Source organism: Ipomoea triloba, chromosome 10 (assembly GCF_003576645.1).
Source record: "Ipomoea triloba cultivar NCNSP0323 chromosome 10, ASM357664v1".
Lineage (NCBI taxonomy): Eukaryota > Viridiplantae > Streptophyta > Magnoliopsida > Solanales > Convolvulaceae > Ipomoea > Ipomoea triloba.
This window is the reverse complement of record NC_044925.1, coordinates 24125345-24141611: the sequence shown is the minus strand read 5'-3', so window position 1 is coordinate 24141611 and position 16267 is coordinate 24125345. Positions and strand designations below refer to the sequence as shown.

At 34.5% G+C, this 16267-nt stretch overlaps 2 protein-coding genes across 2 annotated transcripts; both read left to right on the top strand.

Annotated features, from left to right (window-relative positions):
* Positions 1-1832: 1832 nt before the first annotated feature.
* On the top strand, positions 1833-5608 carry LOC116032985 (putative F-box/LRR-repeat protein 23). Its single transcript, XM_031275739.1, has 3 exons — positions 1833-2282; positions 4537-5149; positions 5233-5608. Exons 1-3 carry the CDS (start codon positions 1894-1896, stop codon positions 5245-5247), a joined length of 1017 nt encoding a protein of 338 aa, XP_031131599.1. The 5' UTR covers positions 1833-1893; the 3' UTR covers positions 5248-5608.
* A 1123-nt stretch (positions 5609-6731) lies between these two features.
* Positions 6732-9293, top strand: LOC116031925 (F-box protein SKIP19-like). Its single transcript, XM_031274281.1, has 2 exons — positions 6732-7095; positions 8265-9293. The coding sequence occupies exons 1-2, from the start codon at positions 6770-6772 to the stop codon at positions 8821-8823; spliced, it is 885 nt and encodes a 294-aa protein (XP_031130141.1). The 5' UTR covers positions 6732-6769; the 3' UTR covers positions 8824-9293.
* The last annotated feature ends 6974 nt before the right edge of the window (positions 9294-16267 follow it).

Here is a 16267-nt window from a genome sequence, read left to right as displayed (position 1 = left end):
CATAAATAACTTTAAAAAAATAGATTCAAGCATTTAAGCAATTAAATATTGGATTCAAAACAAAATTAATATATCAATCATAGTATTTAGAATCAATAGCACAAAATAATTTCCAAGTAAAGAACATATAAAACTATTCACAGCGGACTCTAAGCAATCAAAAAATTTTCAGACTTAAAATAAAATTTCAACGCAGAAATCAAGGAGAGGAGGCCGGAGGATTACCTTCGTCGACAGTAGAGGAAACCGTTTGTCACTAGGAGCATGCGAGGAGCGGAGGCGACGGAGCATGGCAGCAGGCGAGGCCGGAGATGGACGAGTGGTCTCTGGTCCGGTGAGCAAGGTTAGGGATTTGGAAATGAAGTTTTGGATCAACCGACCGGCGATTTGGAGATGGGATTTGAATCTTTGGGCTCAATGTTGGGATTATGTTATTAAGAGTTTGGGAGGCGTGCTAATGGATTAAAATTTTGCACTACAGAGCATGGAATCTGGCATGTCTCTTTTATCTTTGGTGGATGTTGTGCTGGAATTTTACTAAGTGGCCGATAAAGCAAAAATGGGCAATTTATATCGTGACTAAAGTACACAATGCATTGTGCACTACGTATCAAAACGACATCGTTTTGGTCATTTTAACTAATGATTTATTAGTTTGAAAATCACGTTTCTCGTTTCGACAGTTAACTTCCAAACATTAAAATAAAAATTGCGTCGTTCAAATTGGCCACTCATTTTGGAATGGAATTGAAGTGAAGAGTTAGAGTGTGTTTGGTTGACGGGTTTTGGTGTAAGATATGTATATCAAAGTGATTGTTATTGTTTAGTTGACATGTTTTTAAAATAACACTATGAGTTTGGAATATTATATTAATTAAAAAATTCATACCCTGATTAAATAATAGTTTTATTTCCCTTCATCATTGATTCCCCAACAATTAATAATCATTCACATTTCACCCTATTACCAAACATGCAAAATACTTTCACCAAAACCCATTACCCTTACCCAGTATTTGATACCCACACTAATTCTGACTCCCATGTGCGAACCAAACACATCCTTATATCTTTTGGACAGCGCCAAGCTGAAATTTTCTGGAAAGAGATGGTTAGAAAATATGTTGGCTAAAAATATTTTGTAACAAAAATAGTGACGAAATTCTGGGATGTCACTGGTTGCTCTCACACGGCCACGCGTGAGGCTTAATCCCTGGCCCTGGCCTTTCTTCTCAATGGTGAGACTCACTTTGAGAGCACACTGCCGTTTGTGAGACTCGATTCTTAGCATTTCTTCTCAATAATGACCAACTGAGCTGTTCATACGGGCTATAATTTAATTTCTTGTCCATCAAATGTTAAGTTCTCTCACTCCAAATATCTCATATTGTGACTTAGCAACCCATTAACTATAATGATCGATACTTACATCCTACACGAAGTACATCACATTGGATGTAACACTCATACTGCAACTGGCTCGATCCTATGTTATTCTCATGTTGTATTTTCTGGGTCAATGGGGCAAACTTTGAAATTTATTTATTTATAAAATTTTTTTATCTACTTTTAAAAAATTATTTTTGGTTCTAAAATTAGACCTATCTAAACAATAATTTAAATAACAATTTCCATTTTAAATATTTAATTTTAATACATATCTAAACAATAATTTGGGTTAAAAAAATCTAAATAATAAATTTTATAATAATTTCCATTTTAAATATTTAATTTTAATTCTCAAATTCAAACCAAACCAAACACCACCTTACTCTCCGACACGCGCTCTCATAATCCGTGATTTTTATCCCATTTCCCCTCTACTCTACTATGCACTAGCCAGAGATAATACAAATAGAAAACCCTAAACAAGCAGAGAAAAAAACAGCGAAAATGCCAAAGCGGTACACCTATTACAGGCAGAAGAAGTTTGTATGGAGGTTCCCGAAGAAGAAAAATCCGGCGGATGCTTCCTCCTCCGATCCGCCTCCGCCGCCGCCTCCATGGGTTGAGCTGCCGCGTGACATAACGGCGAACATTCTGCACAGGCTGGGGACGATAGATGTGCTGCAGACTGCCCTCAAGGTGTGTTCGACGTGGCGGAGCGTGTGTCTGGACCCTGCTATGTGGCGCGTCATCGACATGTCGAGTTCCGACCGTCTACATTCTCCGGCGTTGAAGGCCATGTGCCGTTACGCGGTGGATCTCAGCCAGGGACAACTCGTCGACATCAGCATTGAGGACTTCGGTACTGATGATTTGGTTCTCTATATTGCTCAGCGGTCAGGCCTTTCTTTCTCTTGTTCTTCTTCATTTATCAGTGTATACATCTGCATTGTCTTTGGAGAAATTGTTGACCTAATTTTTGGATTACGGTTGGTGACTATAGTTGATGATTATGGATAGCTATTTTATCAGTAATTCCAATAATCAGATGAAATAATCATTCCCAGACACCGACTGTATAGCTTTGAAAGTTCATTTTACTTGAATTATGTACTAAATGTTGTGTGGTTTATTAGAATATTTTTTTAATTGTGTTATATTAATTAATTCGTGATATATTTAATTATATGATGCTTCTTGGACAGTCATGCTTGTTATAATGTGTCTTATACAAAATCACGGTGACAATACCAAAACAAGGACTTAAGTAAGCTGATCATGTTCCATGCTACTAATATTATGCTAGTGTAAAAGTGGATTATACATTTATTCTTCACAGTTAGAACTTAGAAGGTAGAGTTGCATCATTTTGTTTAATAACTATTGATGATATTTACCCCACATATTATTTTTGTAGCTGTTAAAATCCAGTCCTTATTTTTCTTGCTATGTGTTTAATGGAAAACAAGTATTATAATTAGAGGGTAAATAGCTGCCTTGAATTTCTTAATTCAAAATCTTAAACCAGTTTTTACTTTAAGTTGATCTATGAAGGGAAAGAAGATTAGTGGAGCGTGATAAGGGATAACTATGAAGATTATATTTCCTCAGTTCTAGCAACTTTCCACTGGACTGTATTTGAATAGGGATTTTAAAGGTATTGATTGGGCATAAGCATCTTTGCGATAAGGGATTTTCAATTAGCTCCATGGCATAAGCTCAAAACAGCATAAATGGGTATGGCATTTCATTTGGCTTTCAAAAAGATGTTCTTCCCCTTGCTTTATACACTTGTTGAAATAACTTGTATAAACAAATTCATACCAACTTTTTAGAAGCCATAAGTTATTTCCAAAACGTTGTCAAACATAGCAAGTTGTGTGATGTGGCAGTGTTGGGTGATGATTGGAACAAAGAACAACCAAGGATTGAATGAAATAATATACAAGACGTTTTTTGGGGCTCTAAGCAATTCCTGAGAATAGGATACTGTTCCTCAACTTTGAGACTATCACTCTTGAGAGGTGTTTGAAAAAGAATTTCAGAGTGTTTTATCAAACCCTCTTTGTACAAGATATGTGTGTGTGTGTTGACATTTACTGAAAAAAAAAAGCAAATGGTCTTGCAAATAGATACCAAGGTGAATGAATGCAAAACATGTGCTGAGAACCCCTGAAGTGCTTGACAGGCTACGAAAATTAACATATGATCTCTTAGAATTTACCTTAATCTAGTTTCTTCAATCCTATCATGAGTATAAAACAATATCACAAAGACTTGAAATAGGATATAAAGGATACCTGAAGGGACGATTAACTGGTCAAGATGAATTGTCTGCGAAATAACAGTTTTCTATAGAAATATTGTCTTTATTCCTTCAAATCTTCAATATCTGGAATATTGACTTCGGATTCTCAAATCTCAACAATTTTGAGGATGTTTTGAAGATTGTTTTTCTAGATATGTGTCCTTGTTTTTTGTGTGTGATTTTGGCACTGCAAAAAGGTATTAGCGTGCTTGGACAAAAGGTTTGGGTCTCAATAGTTGCAAGGATTTCAATTCCATAGATTGTGGCATCTTAAGTTGCAGGCTTTACAACTGTTTCTTGCTGCAAAATATTTAAAAGTTTGTCTAAATTTTTTTGAAGCCCTCCTAGCTTTAGGTTATTGTATACAATTGTTCAATCAATTTGTTTATTATTTTTTTAGTTTTATATAATTTGTTTTAAAAACCTCTTAGCACATGTGAGATTTCTAGAATTTTTGAGTTGGTAGTGCTCAACCAAAATTTATAATTACTTCATTTATACAATATTCATATGAATTCCATTGTTTTTCTTGATAATTAATATTCATCTGAATTCCATTGTATATATCTTCTTTGCAATTTGGCATGTCTATGCTTATTTATATTTGAACTTTGAAGTATAAGAATATTTTCTATTGTCCATATAATAGCTTAAAGATATAAATCATCATACATGATTTAATTCTAGCACCATAATCCTTGCTACTTCTAAAAGTTCTATTCATATTCTATTTTTGAGGTGGTGCATCTTGTGACTAGCACAATGATAGCTACATTTCTTTTTTGTTTTCTGCTAATTACAGATCCTTTTAGTCATTTAACATTTTGCAATTAATTGAACAGAGCAAATCAGCTTAGACGTCTTCGGCTTGTGTCCTGCTATACAGTTTCTAGTGAATGCTTGTGTAAGGCTGCTACCGAATTTCCATTGCTGCAGGAGCTGCAAATCTACTTCTCCAACATTTCAAGTGAAGGCATCAAAGTTGTTGGTCGTTCTTGTCCCTTGCTCAAGTCATTTACATTTGACAAGTATGGATCTATATCCCCAATAGAGTGTGATGATGAGGCCCTAGCAATTGCAGAAAACATGCATGGATTGCACCACCTTGCACTTTTTGGAAACAAGATTACAAATAAAGGTGTGCAGGCAATACTTGATGGTTGCCCACATCTTGAATCTCTTGACTTGCGAAGGTGTTTCAATGTTACTCTTGAAGAAGGTGATTTGGGGGTAAGATGCTCTCAGCGGATTAAGAATCTAAGGTGCCCCAATGATTCAACTTCTGACTATGAATTTTGTGATTATGTTGATGACGATGATGACTACTATGGATCTGATGGGTTCCCAGATTATTATGACTATGATTATGATGATTATTTTGCCTATGATGACTATACTGATCCTTTCAGCCATGAGTACCTTGAAATGGATGATGACTATTCAAGTATACCATTGGTGAGAATACTGGCTTTTTGGTGTTTATATAATTTTCTTTCCTTAAAAATCTCTTTAAACATCTTGTTCTCATATTCATGCAGGCATGGTTGGTGTAGAGAGTTCAACTATGAGCTTCCTGATATTTTGGATGGGTGTTTTTTGTTGGTGGGTTGGCGAGGCTGAAGTGATGACTGGGTTATGTCTGCTGCTGCTAGTCATGTACAGTACAGTGATGGTTAAGAATTTCTCTCATGTTACCTTGTTCCATCTTGGCTGCTATTTCTACTTTTTGGAACTTAATTTTGTTTGGTCCACCTTTGACATAAACATTGTGGTCCTTAGTTTTGTGGGGAAAGCTAGTTGGTTTCCCTCGTTGATCAGCTTTCGTTTTATCTCGTAATAACATGATCTGGAAGTTGTCCTACTTCTTCATTAGTGATGGGGCTGATTGGTATGCAATCCCCATTTGAATGGTGCTAAGTGCTAACTGGGTAATTTGCATATAGTGAACCTGACCCTATTCTCTATATCTTACTACTTAAAAACTCACTCCATCCTCAACATTAGGGTGTGTTTAATTCAGTTTGGAACTAATGTCAAAATCTTCATTTTTTTGGTCATTTTTAAAAATCTTTTTTTTTTAAATACGATATTAAATCTCATAAAAATTCACAAAAATGATTATTCAGTTTTAATTTGTTTCTTGAAAGGGACATTTTAAAAGTTCAAACAAAATACACAAATCTAAATTAAGCAATACCCCATACAGGCGACACATCAAAAAAAGGAATCATTGTGAATTGCCACTTTCCCGCGAATATGATTTACATAAAGTTATTTTTTGAATGTTTATTTTTATTGTATTGTAAATTTACTCACAGTCCTAAAGAATCTTCTCTGAGACTATTTTTTGGTTGAGCTTGGTTAAAAGCCAAGCCCAGGAGGTCGGGTCATCTTAACCGGTTGTGGTCGGTTCGGTCTCTAGGACCTTGGAACACCGCCGCGGCATTGGCCAAGAGTCATTGGACACTTGTCCTTTGGCTATCGCCCAATATTGTGCATGGCCTCCACGTGACGTGCATGCTGTAGGACTTGTACCTATTCTCTAATACCTTATAAATACCGCATTTATGCTCGAAAGAAGACTTTTGGGGCTATTTTCTTCTAGATAGCTAATAGCCCGGAAACCTCAGACCTGCTGCCACGTTAATCAAACTATATCTTTCTTTCAGTTCTACTAGCATTCTTGACCCAGAGCTTAACCTGGACCGAACCGATCTGGGATTGTAGATCCTAGAACACACTCTGTACCTGTCACATCAATAATAAATAATACCTGAGTATTTAATATATTTTTTTTGAAAAGAAAAACAGCAAGTAATATTAATAGTAATCAGAGTCCAAAATGAAAGAGAATGGGACCATTATGGAGTATTTAATATACTAAAAATTACAGAGTCCATGGTATAGAAAGACTGCTTAACATTTTGGAACCCGTGTCCATATTACGAATTCCGACTAGGCCACGATGGGATATTGTGGGCCTATTGTAACTTGTAACAATAATAACAACAAAATTATTATTATTTTTTTTAAAAAAAGAAAGAAAAAAAGTATCAAACGCAGAAAGGAAAGTTGATGGCGTCTTCCTCTCGGAGTCCACAAGCGCCGCCGTGGGTGGAATTGCCGGAAGGGATTACGGAGAAGATACTTCAGAAACTTGGGGCTTTTGAAATACTGTGCACTGCGCAGAGAGTGTGTACAACCTGGAGGAGACTCTGCAAGGACCCGTCTATGTGGCGGGTCATTGACATGCGTTTCTCTGGCATCGCCGCATTATGGGAGCTGGAAAACTATCCCGATAAGATCTGCATTCGCGCCGTCGATCTCAGCCAGGGCAATGCAGATCATATCAACATCGAGTATTTCGGCTCCGACAGTTTGCTCAATTATATTGCCCTAAGGTACCGTCACTACTCCCCCTTCTGCTATTCTTACTGTTATCGTTCTAATAATTAATGCTATGTACCTTGCTTTTCTCATAATTTTACAATTCAAATGTTCCCTATAGCTATAGCTATTTGAAATTTGAGTCGAAAATTTATCTAAGCAAATGTGAAACATTCTTTTGTTCTATCTAAGCAAATGTGAAACATGAGATTGACATTAGTTGTTTTAACACGCGTTTTTTTTTAACTTAATTGCTCAATAATTGTTTCTGAATGTGAAATTTGGCTTGGACATTCATTCGATCTGATTTTTCTTGATGATTTGGTTGTATGCATACAAGGGGGGAAAATAGCTAAGCTAATCCATTGTGTTTTGGATAATAATTATAGCTGTGTAACTTGGTGTCTTTGTGCATGTTTGATCCATTTTGGAGTAATATGTTTTAATATTAGGTAGTAACCAAAGATAACTACATCACTAAACTAGTTATGACAACTGGAAATATGAATCACATAGGTTATGCACTAGAGTAAAGGGAAATATTTAAGTAGAGAACATTTCCATTTTATGTTTGCTTGTGCTGTTTGCAAGTTTCTCTATGTTTATGTGCTTGTATGTGTATGCCTACAAAGTGAAAAGATCGTCTCTCAAGTGTTCTCAGTGAGAATAATGGGTATGTGATTTTTTGGATAATAAATAGATTCTCTGTACATTTTAATGATTGTCTGGTATGAATGCGTTGGTCTTGATGGACTGTGATCAAGAACGAACTTGTGCATGAAATTTCTTCATGAGTGATTTATGAACTGATTTTTTTCACATATTTTAAATGGTCTAAGCAATGTTCTCTCTCAAGCAAGTTCTTCTTGATGAATGGTGCGATGAGTATAAAAAGCCCATCACAAACTGGGTTTTATTTACTAGAGTATGGTTCCTTTATGACTACAAATATAGAATTTGTACGCATGCACACAAAGGACAAAAGGATCTAAATGACTAAATGTATTTATCCATATTAATGAAAATAGGAAAGATTGTAAATCACCTATCTGCCATAGCTTTGCACTAGTTGCTTCTGCCAATTAGAAGACTGCTTCTTCGTGTTAGACTTTTGTAGACTCTGCATGTCTAAATTTACGCATTTGCTACTTTTACTGTTATTCAGTTATATTTGTTTTGACAGATCAAGTCAGCTCAAGCGTCTTCAACTTGCATTTTGCTATAATGTATCAGCTGAAGGTGTAAGTGAAGCAGTTAAAAAATTCCCTCTGTTGGAGGAATTGCACCTTTCTTTCATCTCAATCACCCAGGAGGCCATTGAGAGTATTGGCCGTTCTTGTCCTCGTTTGAAATCATTTGAATTGAACCACAGAGTGTGTAGTTTCCAACGCATGGAGTATGATGAAGAGGCTGTGGCAATTGCAGGGAACATGCGTGAATTGCAACACCTTCAGCTAATTGGAAATAAGATGACAGATGATGGTCTGCTAACCATTCTCAATGGCTGCTCTCGCCTTGAATCCCTTGATATGAGGCAATGCTTTAACCTGCGTTTTGGAGGTAATTTGAGGACAAAATGTTCTCAGCAGATCAAAAAGCTTAGGTGGCCAACTGACTCCACTGAAGATTATAGATATTGCCATGAAATCTATGACAGTGAATTAAATTTTCCATATGATATTTACGACACTGACAGCTCTTACGACAGCGATTATGCTGAGTATGGTTGGCTTATGCAGTAGTACAGTACTGATTTGATGAGCTTGATATCCAGTGACGCGAGCTAGATAATTTGCACCACATGGAACCTCAACCAATCTACCCTCGCGGGATTTTGCTATACACCCCTTTTTGGCTTGCTTCCCTGCTCTCTATTGTCATTTTAATACTCCTTTTGCTTTGCGATTACGCACCCCCCCCCCTCCCCCTCCCCCGTTATTGGTTAAGGAGGACGGATGCTAATTATTTATGCTACATGATAACTGATGGTTTGCTAGACTTTTCACAGGACATATAACTATGATGGTTTTGCAAGTGCATGTAAATGGAATGTCTGAAGCAGGCTTTCTCTTTGTCCTGATTTTTATTGAGATAGTATTCAAAACATCATTGGATTATGTGCTTTTATGCTTGTTAATGTGCTTTGAACAAAGGTTATGTAATCTTGGGTAATGTTTTACATGAATAAAAATTTTGTATATAACTTTACACATGTTTACATGACCTACCTTATTTGATTAAATCTTCACATATTCACTAACATGTTTGTTCACAAGTAACAACCAACATCTTCAACTAGCCATTAGAAATTTAGGAATGTGGCATGCACGGCTGTGGGATATCAGACGTGCGCGTGGGTGATGGTTGGTCGCTTGCTGCCGGCTGACGTCATTCACTTGGCCTTTTCAGGCTAGCTGTCCACGTACTATAGGGTTGAGATATCCGACATCTTTAACAGTTGGGCTTTTCTGGGCCCATCGCTCCTTCATAGGCTCTCTCCATTGTATGGGTTTGGGTCAATATGCCCTAGCCCAACATTAATGAAATTTTTGTAATTTATTGTAATTTTATTATTTAGAAATTAGTTTCACATAACTGAAGTTCTTGATGCCACATGTGCATTTGTACACGGTAGGACGTTATACTACATAGTAGCATACAATGTTATGTCACACGACAAACTAAAACCATGTTTTTTAATTTTTTTTTTTAGTAATTCGTAGTTATTATCCAATCATAAGTATTGGGTAAAGCTCACTTTGTGTGACCATAATCGACAAAGGATCACAATGTGATAACCAACTTAGGTTGTCCATAACTGATCGGTTAAAATCAAGAAAGTCAATAGAAAACTCTTGTTGAAAGTCAAATTTGTAACATTGTAGTTACTAATTCAACAACTTGACCAACTTTGTTGGATTGTTCCAAAACTAAGATTTTTTTGGATGATGCAAAACTCACAGTTATTATTTAAGGATGATCAAATGGTAAATCCTGTCTTGTAACCATAACTGGCAAAAGACCACAAGGAGGTACCCTACATAGGTTGTTTATAGTTACGCTGGCGACCTTAAATCTAGAAAGTCAATAGAACTTTCCTGTTAAGAGTCAAACTTATAACATTGCAGTTACAAAATCAATAACTTAACCAAATTAATTGGACTGCCCAACAAAATTTGCCAAACCAATTATTTTTTAAAAAAGTTATTAAACATCGTATTCCAAAAAAAAAAAACTATATTATATATAAATGAAAGCGAACAAACTGTGACGGACTAACCAGTAAGATAGTAATGCCTCCTTTTTTGATAATAGCAGCGATGATTACGACAAGTCGACTAAATAGTAAATACACACCAAATTCAGAGTGAAACACACACGATCTGAAGTGAAGAAGCTCCCATTTGTTAACAAGACATCATTGACTGGTGGTTGCTAAAAACGATGATTTTGCTGAAATTGATCGATCAGCTTTGCTGTTTGGGCATATTTGTGGTATCCAAGCAATGGTCCCCAACCGTTGACATTATGCAGCTACCAGTGATAATGTTAGTTCTTCATTCAGATCTCACACTAAAATTTCAACTTTTTTTTTTTTTTTCTCTCTCTCTCATGGTAGGAGACAAAGGTACTGTCATTTGCTCTTTACCCAACAATCTTAATAACATTATTAAATGTTTGAAACAAGTGTTAGGTGATAATCATCTGGTTTTTGTCTATGGAAGCCTAAGTCAAACTATAAAATAAATCATCTTACTCTTAATTAGTTGTCTCCATTGGGAAATCTGCTCATTATATATGCCCAATCTTAGTTGAAACAAAGCCATCACTTAGGCCTTTTCCCTCTTGTCATTGTATTTTTTTAGGTACTAATTAAACACACTTCTAATTAAGCTAGCTTTCCTCTTTCCCATTTGTGGAAAATACACTTCATCATGACAACACAATATTAGCTAGCAATTAGCTATTTGCACCTGAACCCAAGATCTCCATGTCCTTTTATTAGAACTTTATTGGAGAAATAAATTGTAAGATGTGTATTAGCGAGTACTCATTGTAATAAAACCTATTGATGTGGTTATATGGCAGTCCTACTTGCTTGGTAATTGGATATCATATGTTTGTGGTTACATGGACTTTTAGACCTAGATATATGTACGTGGACTTCTGAACCTAGATATATCAAAAGACTTCGCTGCCATAACTATTAGAAAGGTCAACTCCATTGTCATTTTACCCGTAGTTACATCAACAACTTACATGTGTTATGACGTGCCTGAGTGACCAATGAATGCCACGCCAACTATGTCAAAACTTTATCATCTTTACGTTGCCTTGCCAAATAGTATAATTAGGGCATCCTACTTAGTGTGTGGGCAGTTGGTTTCTCAGAACTTGAATTATACTAATCGGACGTTCCCGACCTCATATGGTCGGTCAATTTGCTTCCTGACCTCTTTATTACATCTTATATTTACACTGCGGGCGTCTCACTATAATTAAGTAGTATAAATTAAACAAGAACCTCTATATCCGGGGTTTATTTATGCTATCACCTACCATTTTTTTGCCTTTTTTTTAACGAAATTCTAAACACATGTTATAGTTTCGGTATTCATATCACATCTCAATACGTACCTATAACGGAATAAATGATTAGCTCTTAATATTATATTATTGCTAAATTTTAAAGTGAATCTTCAATTCATAATTGTTATAATCGTAAAATACAAATGTTATTACCTATCGACATGATGATTAATATTATATTTTTAAACAAATTGTGTTGTATAGAAATGGAGACATTGAAGTGACATGATTAAACTTTACCTACCAAATAAAATCAAAAGTAACTTAATTAAAACCTTTAAGTCCTTTCATGCTCCCATTTCCTCTGTTGAATAATACAAATATTGTTCTATCATGTATTCATGTATCTTATCTCTTTCCCCAATTATCAGCTCTATCATTGCCAACCCTTTTGTTTTCAAATTATGATATGACCCATCCTTCACCAATGATCAACCACAATATCCAATCTTTGAGTGGTCATATAAAACATTTTTTATATTCTAAGGAGATACGATTTAAATTCATTATTGATACGAAATGTTATTATCAGACGTTAGATGAAATAATGTTATATTATTGTCCTACAAGTCACGTGCATAGTCTATGAAGTACAACTTTTATGGTTTGACTACATTATTGACAGATATGACATATTGAATCCATATCAATAATAACGTATATTGTAATTCTTATTTGTGATACTACAATAGTCTTTTCGATATACTTCAATTCCTTCTTTATTATTTTTTTCTCCCTCAATATTTCTACTTACCCTCTAAATTCTTTCCCTCTCATCCTTCTCGAAGTTAACACTCACTATTAATAGCGTCTGTATCAATACAAAATCATATAATCATATAAGAAATACATTATAATATCAATAAAAAAAATTCAAAACTTTTAAAATGTAGTACATACAACATTATTGCATAATGCATGGCATCTTATACTTGAAAGAATATATATATCCTACCCTTTTAATATCTTTTTTAACAAAAAAAAATACAATATCATTCCATTATAAATAACATTAAAGTCATTATATACACAAATTCCATTTGACATAATACATTTGTGATTAGCCTGAGACAAAGTAAGAAGTTGGAAAAAAAAAAGAAAAAGAAAAAGAAAAAAAAAAAGAAAGAAGAAGAAGCAATTAGACAAATCTCAAGCAATAATGCCAATGACCTCATAAATATAAACTTCATACATTCGGGATAAACTCATAGATCTTAAAAGTATGGATGAAAAAAATATTATAAGTCATTTTTCAATCTCGCACGAATTTATTTCTTTATAGATATATTTATTGTTTAATCGAGTAAGTCCATTTATATTGCATAAGCAATCAATTGATTCAAATCCCTTCTTTAGAGCAAGATTATTCGTTTGGATTATTATTGTTCTTATTTGTCCCACCGAACGAACAAACAAACAAACAAACAAAAAAAACAAAAAAAACAAAAAAAAAAAAAGAAAAAGAAGCCAACATGGAGGTTTTTTTAAAAAATATGAAATTAGAGTGTGATTTTAAAGCAACTGGGATGCACATTTTTAACAGTGGTACAAATTTGAACAAGTTGACATTTTTCTAAAAAAAATAAAAAAATAAAGAATAGAAGGCAGGTGGCAGGGCATGAGTGGCTATTATTGGTGATTGGGTGTGGGGCATGGGGTGGGGGTCTAGTGTTATGGAGTACAACATAAAGGCGACAGTGCCTTAAAGTAAGCTGGTAGGGCTGCCTGGTTGGCGGGTGGTCTTACGGACAGCCCCATGTGTTGTCAATTAGGACAATCAACCTTACACCCTATCAACTCAACGCGCTCTCCTTTCCACGAACGCGCGTTCTTCACACACTTCATAACAACGTGTTCTTGCTGTCCGTGACTCCACTGCTACGTTAGCGCGTGAATTAAAAATATCTCTCCATAGCTTTTGCAAACCTCGGCTTAAGCGAAGTAGCGACCCCGGCTCCATTTTCTTTTTATGTTTTTATTTTTTAATAAAGATACTCCGTAATATATATATTTTCAATTTTCAAACAATTGAAAGAATTGCTAATAATTACGCAATGATTTCCATTAACGATAATATCATTCAATGAACTCGTTAACCAACCAAACAGCCCCCTATGGATCAACATGAAACTGTCTTGCTCTATTTGAAATTCTAAATATACTTGGACTAGCAAAAATATTAGTTATATTATTTTGTATTCACAAAAGCATTAGTGTATATTGTTTCATAAGTATCACATAATAGTATAAAATTTAACAAAATGCTATCATAAAGTCTATATTATTAGAGTCATATAAGTTGCGTTGCCATCATAAAAGAATATATAAACCTGTCTAAAATAAAACGTATTTATGCTATGAGAAAATCTTATTCATAATATCCATAATAGTGGAATAAAACACGCACTATGGGTCTCTTTTAATTTAATTTGAGATTTTGAGTTTGTAGGGGAAATCTAACCAAGTTAGTTGTACAATTGACTTAATAATCATAAGATTTCAAGTTAGATTCCTTGTGAAGTTTAAGTTATGAGAATATGATTACAAATTAATTTTGATGTTTTTAACCTATAATTGGACCTTTTTTTTGGATTCACAATTCAACACTTCAATATTTTAAATGAATACTAGAGCATCTACACCAATTCTTTTTTGGGAGTTTTTAAAACAATAACAAAATTCAACTTTTGGTTTTTGGTTTATGGGAAGCAAGGTTTTTAGCCAATTTTTTCTCTTGTAAAACAAGGTTTTTCGTAGGAGAATTTAAAAAAAAAAAAAAAAAAACCGCCAGATAGGGTGTTGGGAGCACTTCGCAGTTCACACCCCCAACGGCCGCGTCACTCTGACTTTTAAACCGTTGAAAACTCTATTTGTTTTTTAAATTGTTTTTTTTTTTTTAAGAAACTTGTTTTTCAAATTGTTAGATACTGTTTTTTCTCTCCAATTTATGTCTCAATTCTAAAAAATTGTGTAAAACTCAAATAGTATAGATGCTCTGTGCCTATATATACTCCAATAAATTTGGCCATCTTTTTTGAAATGATTGATGGGTAGTTTTTCTCTGAATTAACTTTCTCCTCTGTGCATTAAAATTAATAAATTATTACTGTATTATTGTTGTTATTATTATGATTATTATTGTAGTGGTGGGCCATTTTCCAACAGTGTACGTTCATGGGAAATCCAAGAGGATGACATTAGCAGAATCAGAGTGAAGCAGAAAAGTGACTTAATTCTGGGAAGATATGTTCACCTTTAAGACTTGTGTGGTTCTGATTTGGAACTCTAATACTACGTCCCCTACTAACTGCAAGCTGCAAGCATGACAAAATTAATGGCTACTTTAATTATTTGGGATTATTTGTTTCACTTTTTGAAGTGGAGTAGGTGTATCCCTTATTCACTATTAAATCACCTTCTTGGAGGGAGAGAAGATGGATTATTCAAAGTATATTAAATTTTTAAAAATTATTCCATACTTATTCTCATGTATCTATATAATCGGTCGTCATGTCTCATTGATTTAAACTTTACTATAAGCTTATGCATCAAAATTACACATATATGATAACGCTAATTATCGTTAAGATGAGTGTGTAGTCTTGAAGCGTGAAAATATTTTTTTTTAAAAGTTATTATTATTAAATATGATTCCCCTAGTACATTCTACTTGTGATGCTAGAGCTAAAAAGTTGGGAGTCTCTCGACATGTTCGGTTTGTGCTAGGAGAATTTCGGTTAAAAAATGTTCCATCCTCTAAGGAGTTAGTTGGTTTCCATAGTGGTTCACGTGAGAACATATGTCGAAAATCTCACCAGTGAGGGATAAGCGCATGGCACACTGGCGCCTAGTTATAGAATAGTTAGATTGGTCATGTTATGTGTCAGCATTGAAAGGACTAAAGCATGTAGGATGATTGAGAAGACACTCCGTGAATCCTCAGTATGCTCGAGTGGACTCAGTATCCCGACCTCATATATAGATCTCGTCACCAAGGCCGGCCCTGGGCATGTTTTCCCAGTGCCACTGCACAGGGCCTCCAAAATTTAGGGGACCCCAACTGTAAAAAAAAAAATGAATATATGTATATTAGATATAGTAGTATTTTTTATGTAAAAATTTTATGAAAATTGGGGTCCAATCACTTGAAAGTATTGAATATAAACAAGAATGGAAGTTGTTAATTTGAGTACGATTAGAAATAGACAAGGCAATTTGAATGTGATTAGAATTAGGCAGGTCAATTTGGGTATGATTATGGAAGGGTGGCATAGAGATAAATTGAAAAAATTCATAACCTTAGCATGGGCAATTTTTTGATAATTTTGGTTTTCAAACAAGTTTCCAATCTTGATTTTGGCATCTCTTAAACTCTTTAAGTCTCAAACAATAAAATTGCAAAACATCAATTAATTACGGTAATACATAATTTGATATCAAAAGTTTGGCGTATGATTTTGCATCTAAGCATGACCAATGTATGATAGTTTTTAAGTGAAATATTAGATGTATTATTTTTTAATATATTATTTTTTGGCATAATTTTTAAACAATTATATATATATATATATATATATATATATATATATATATATA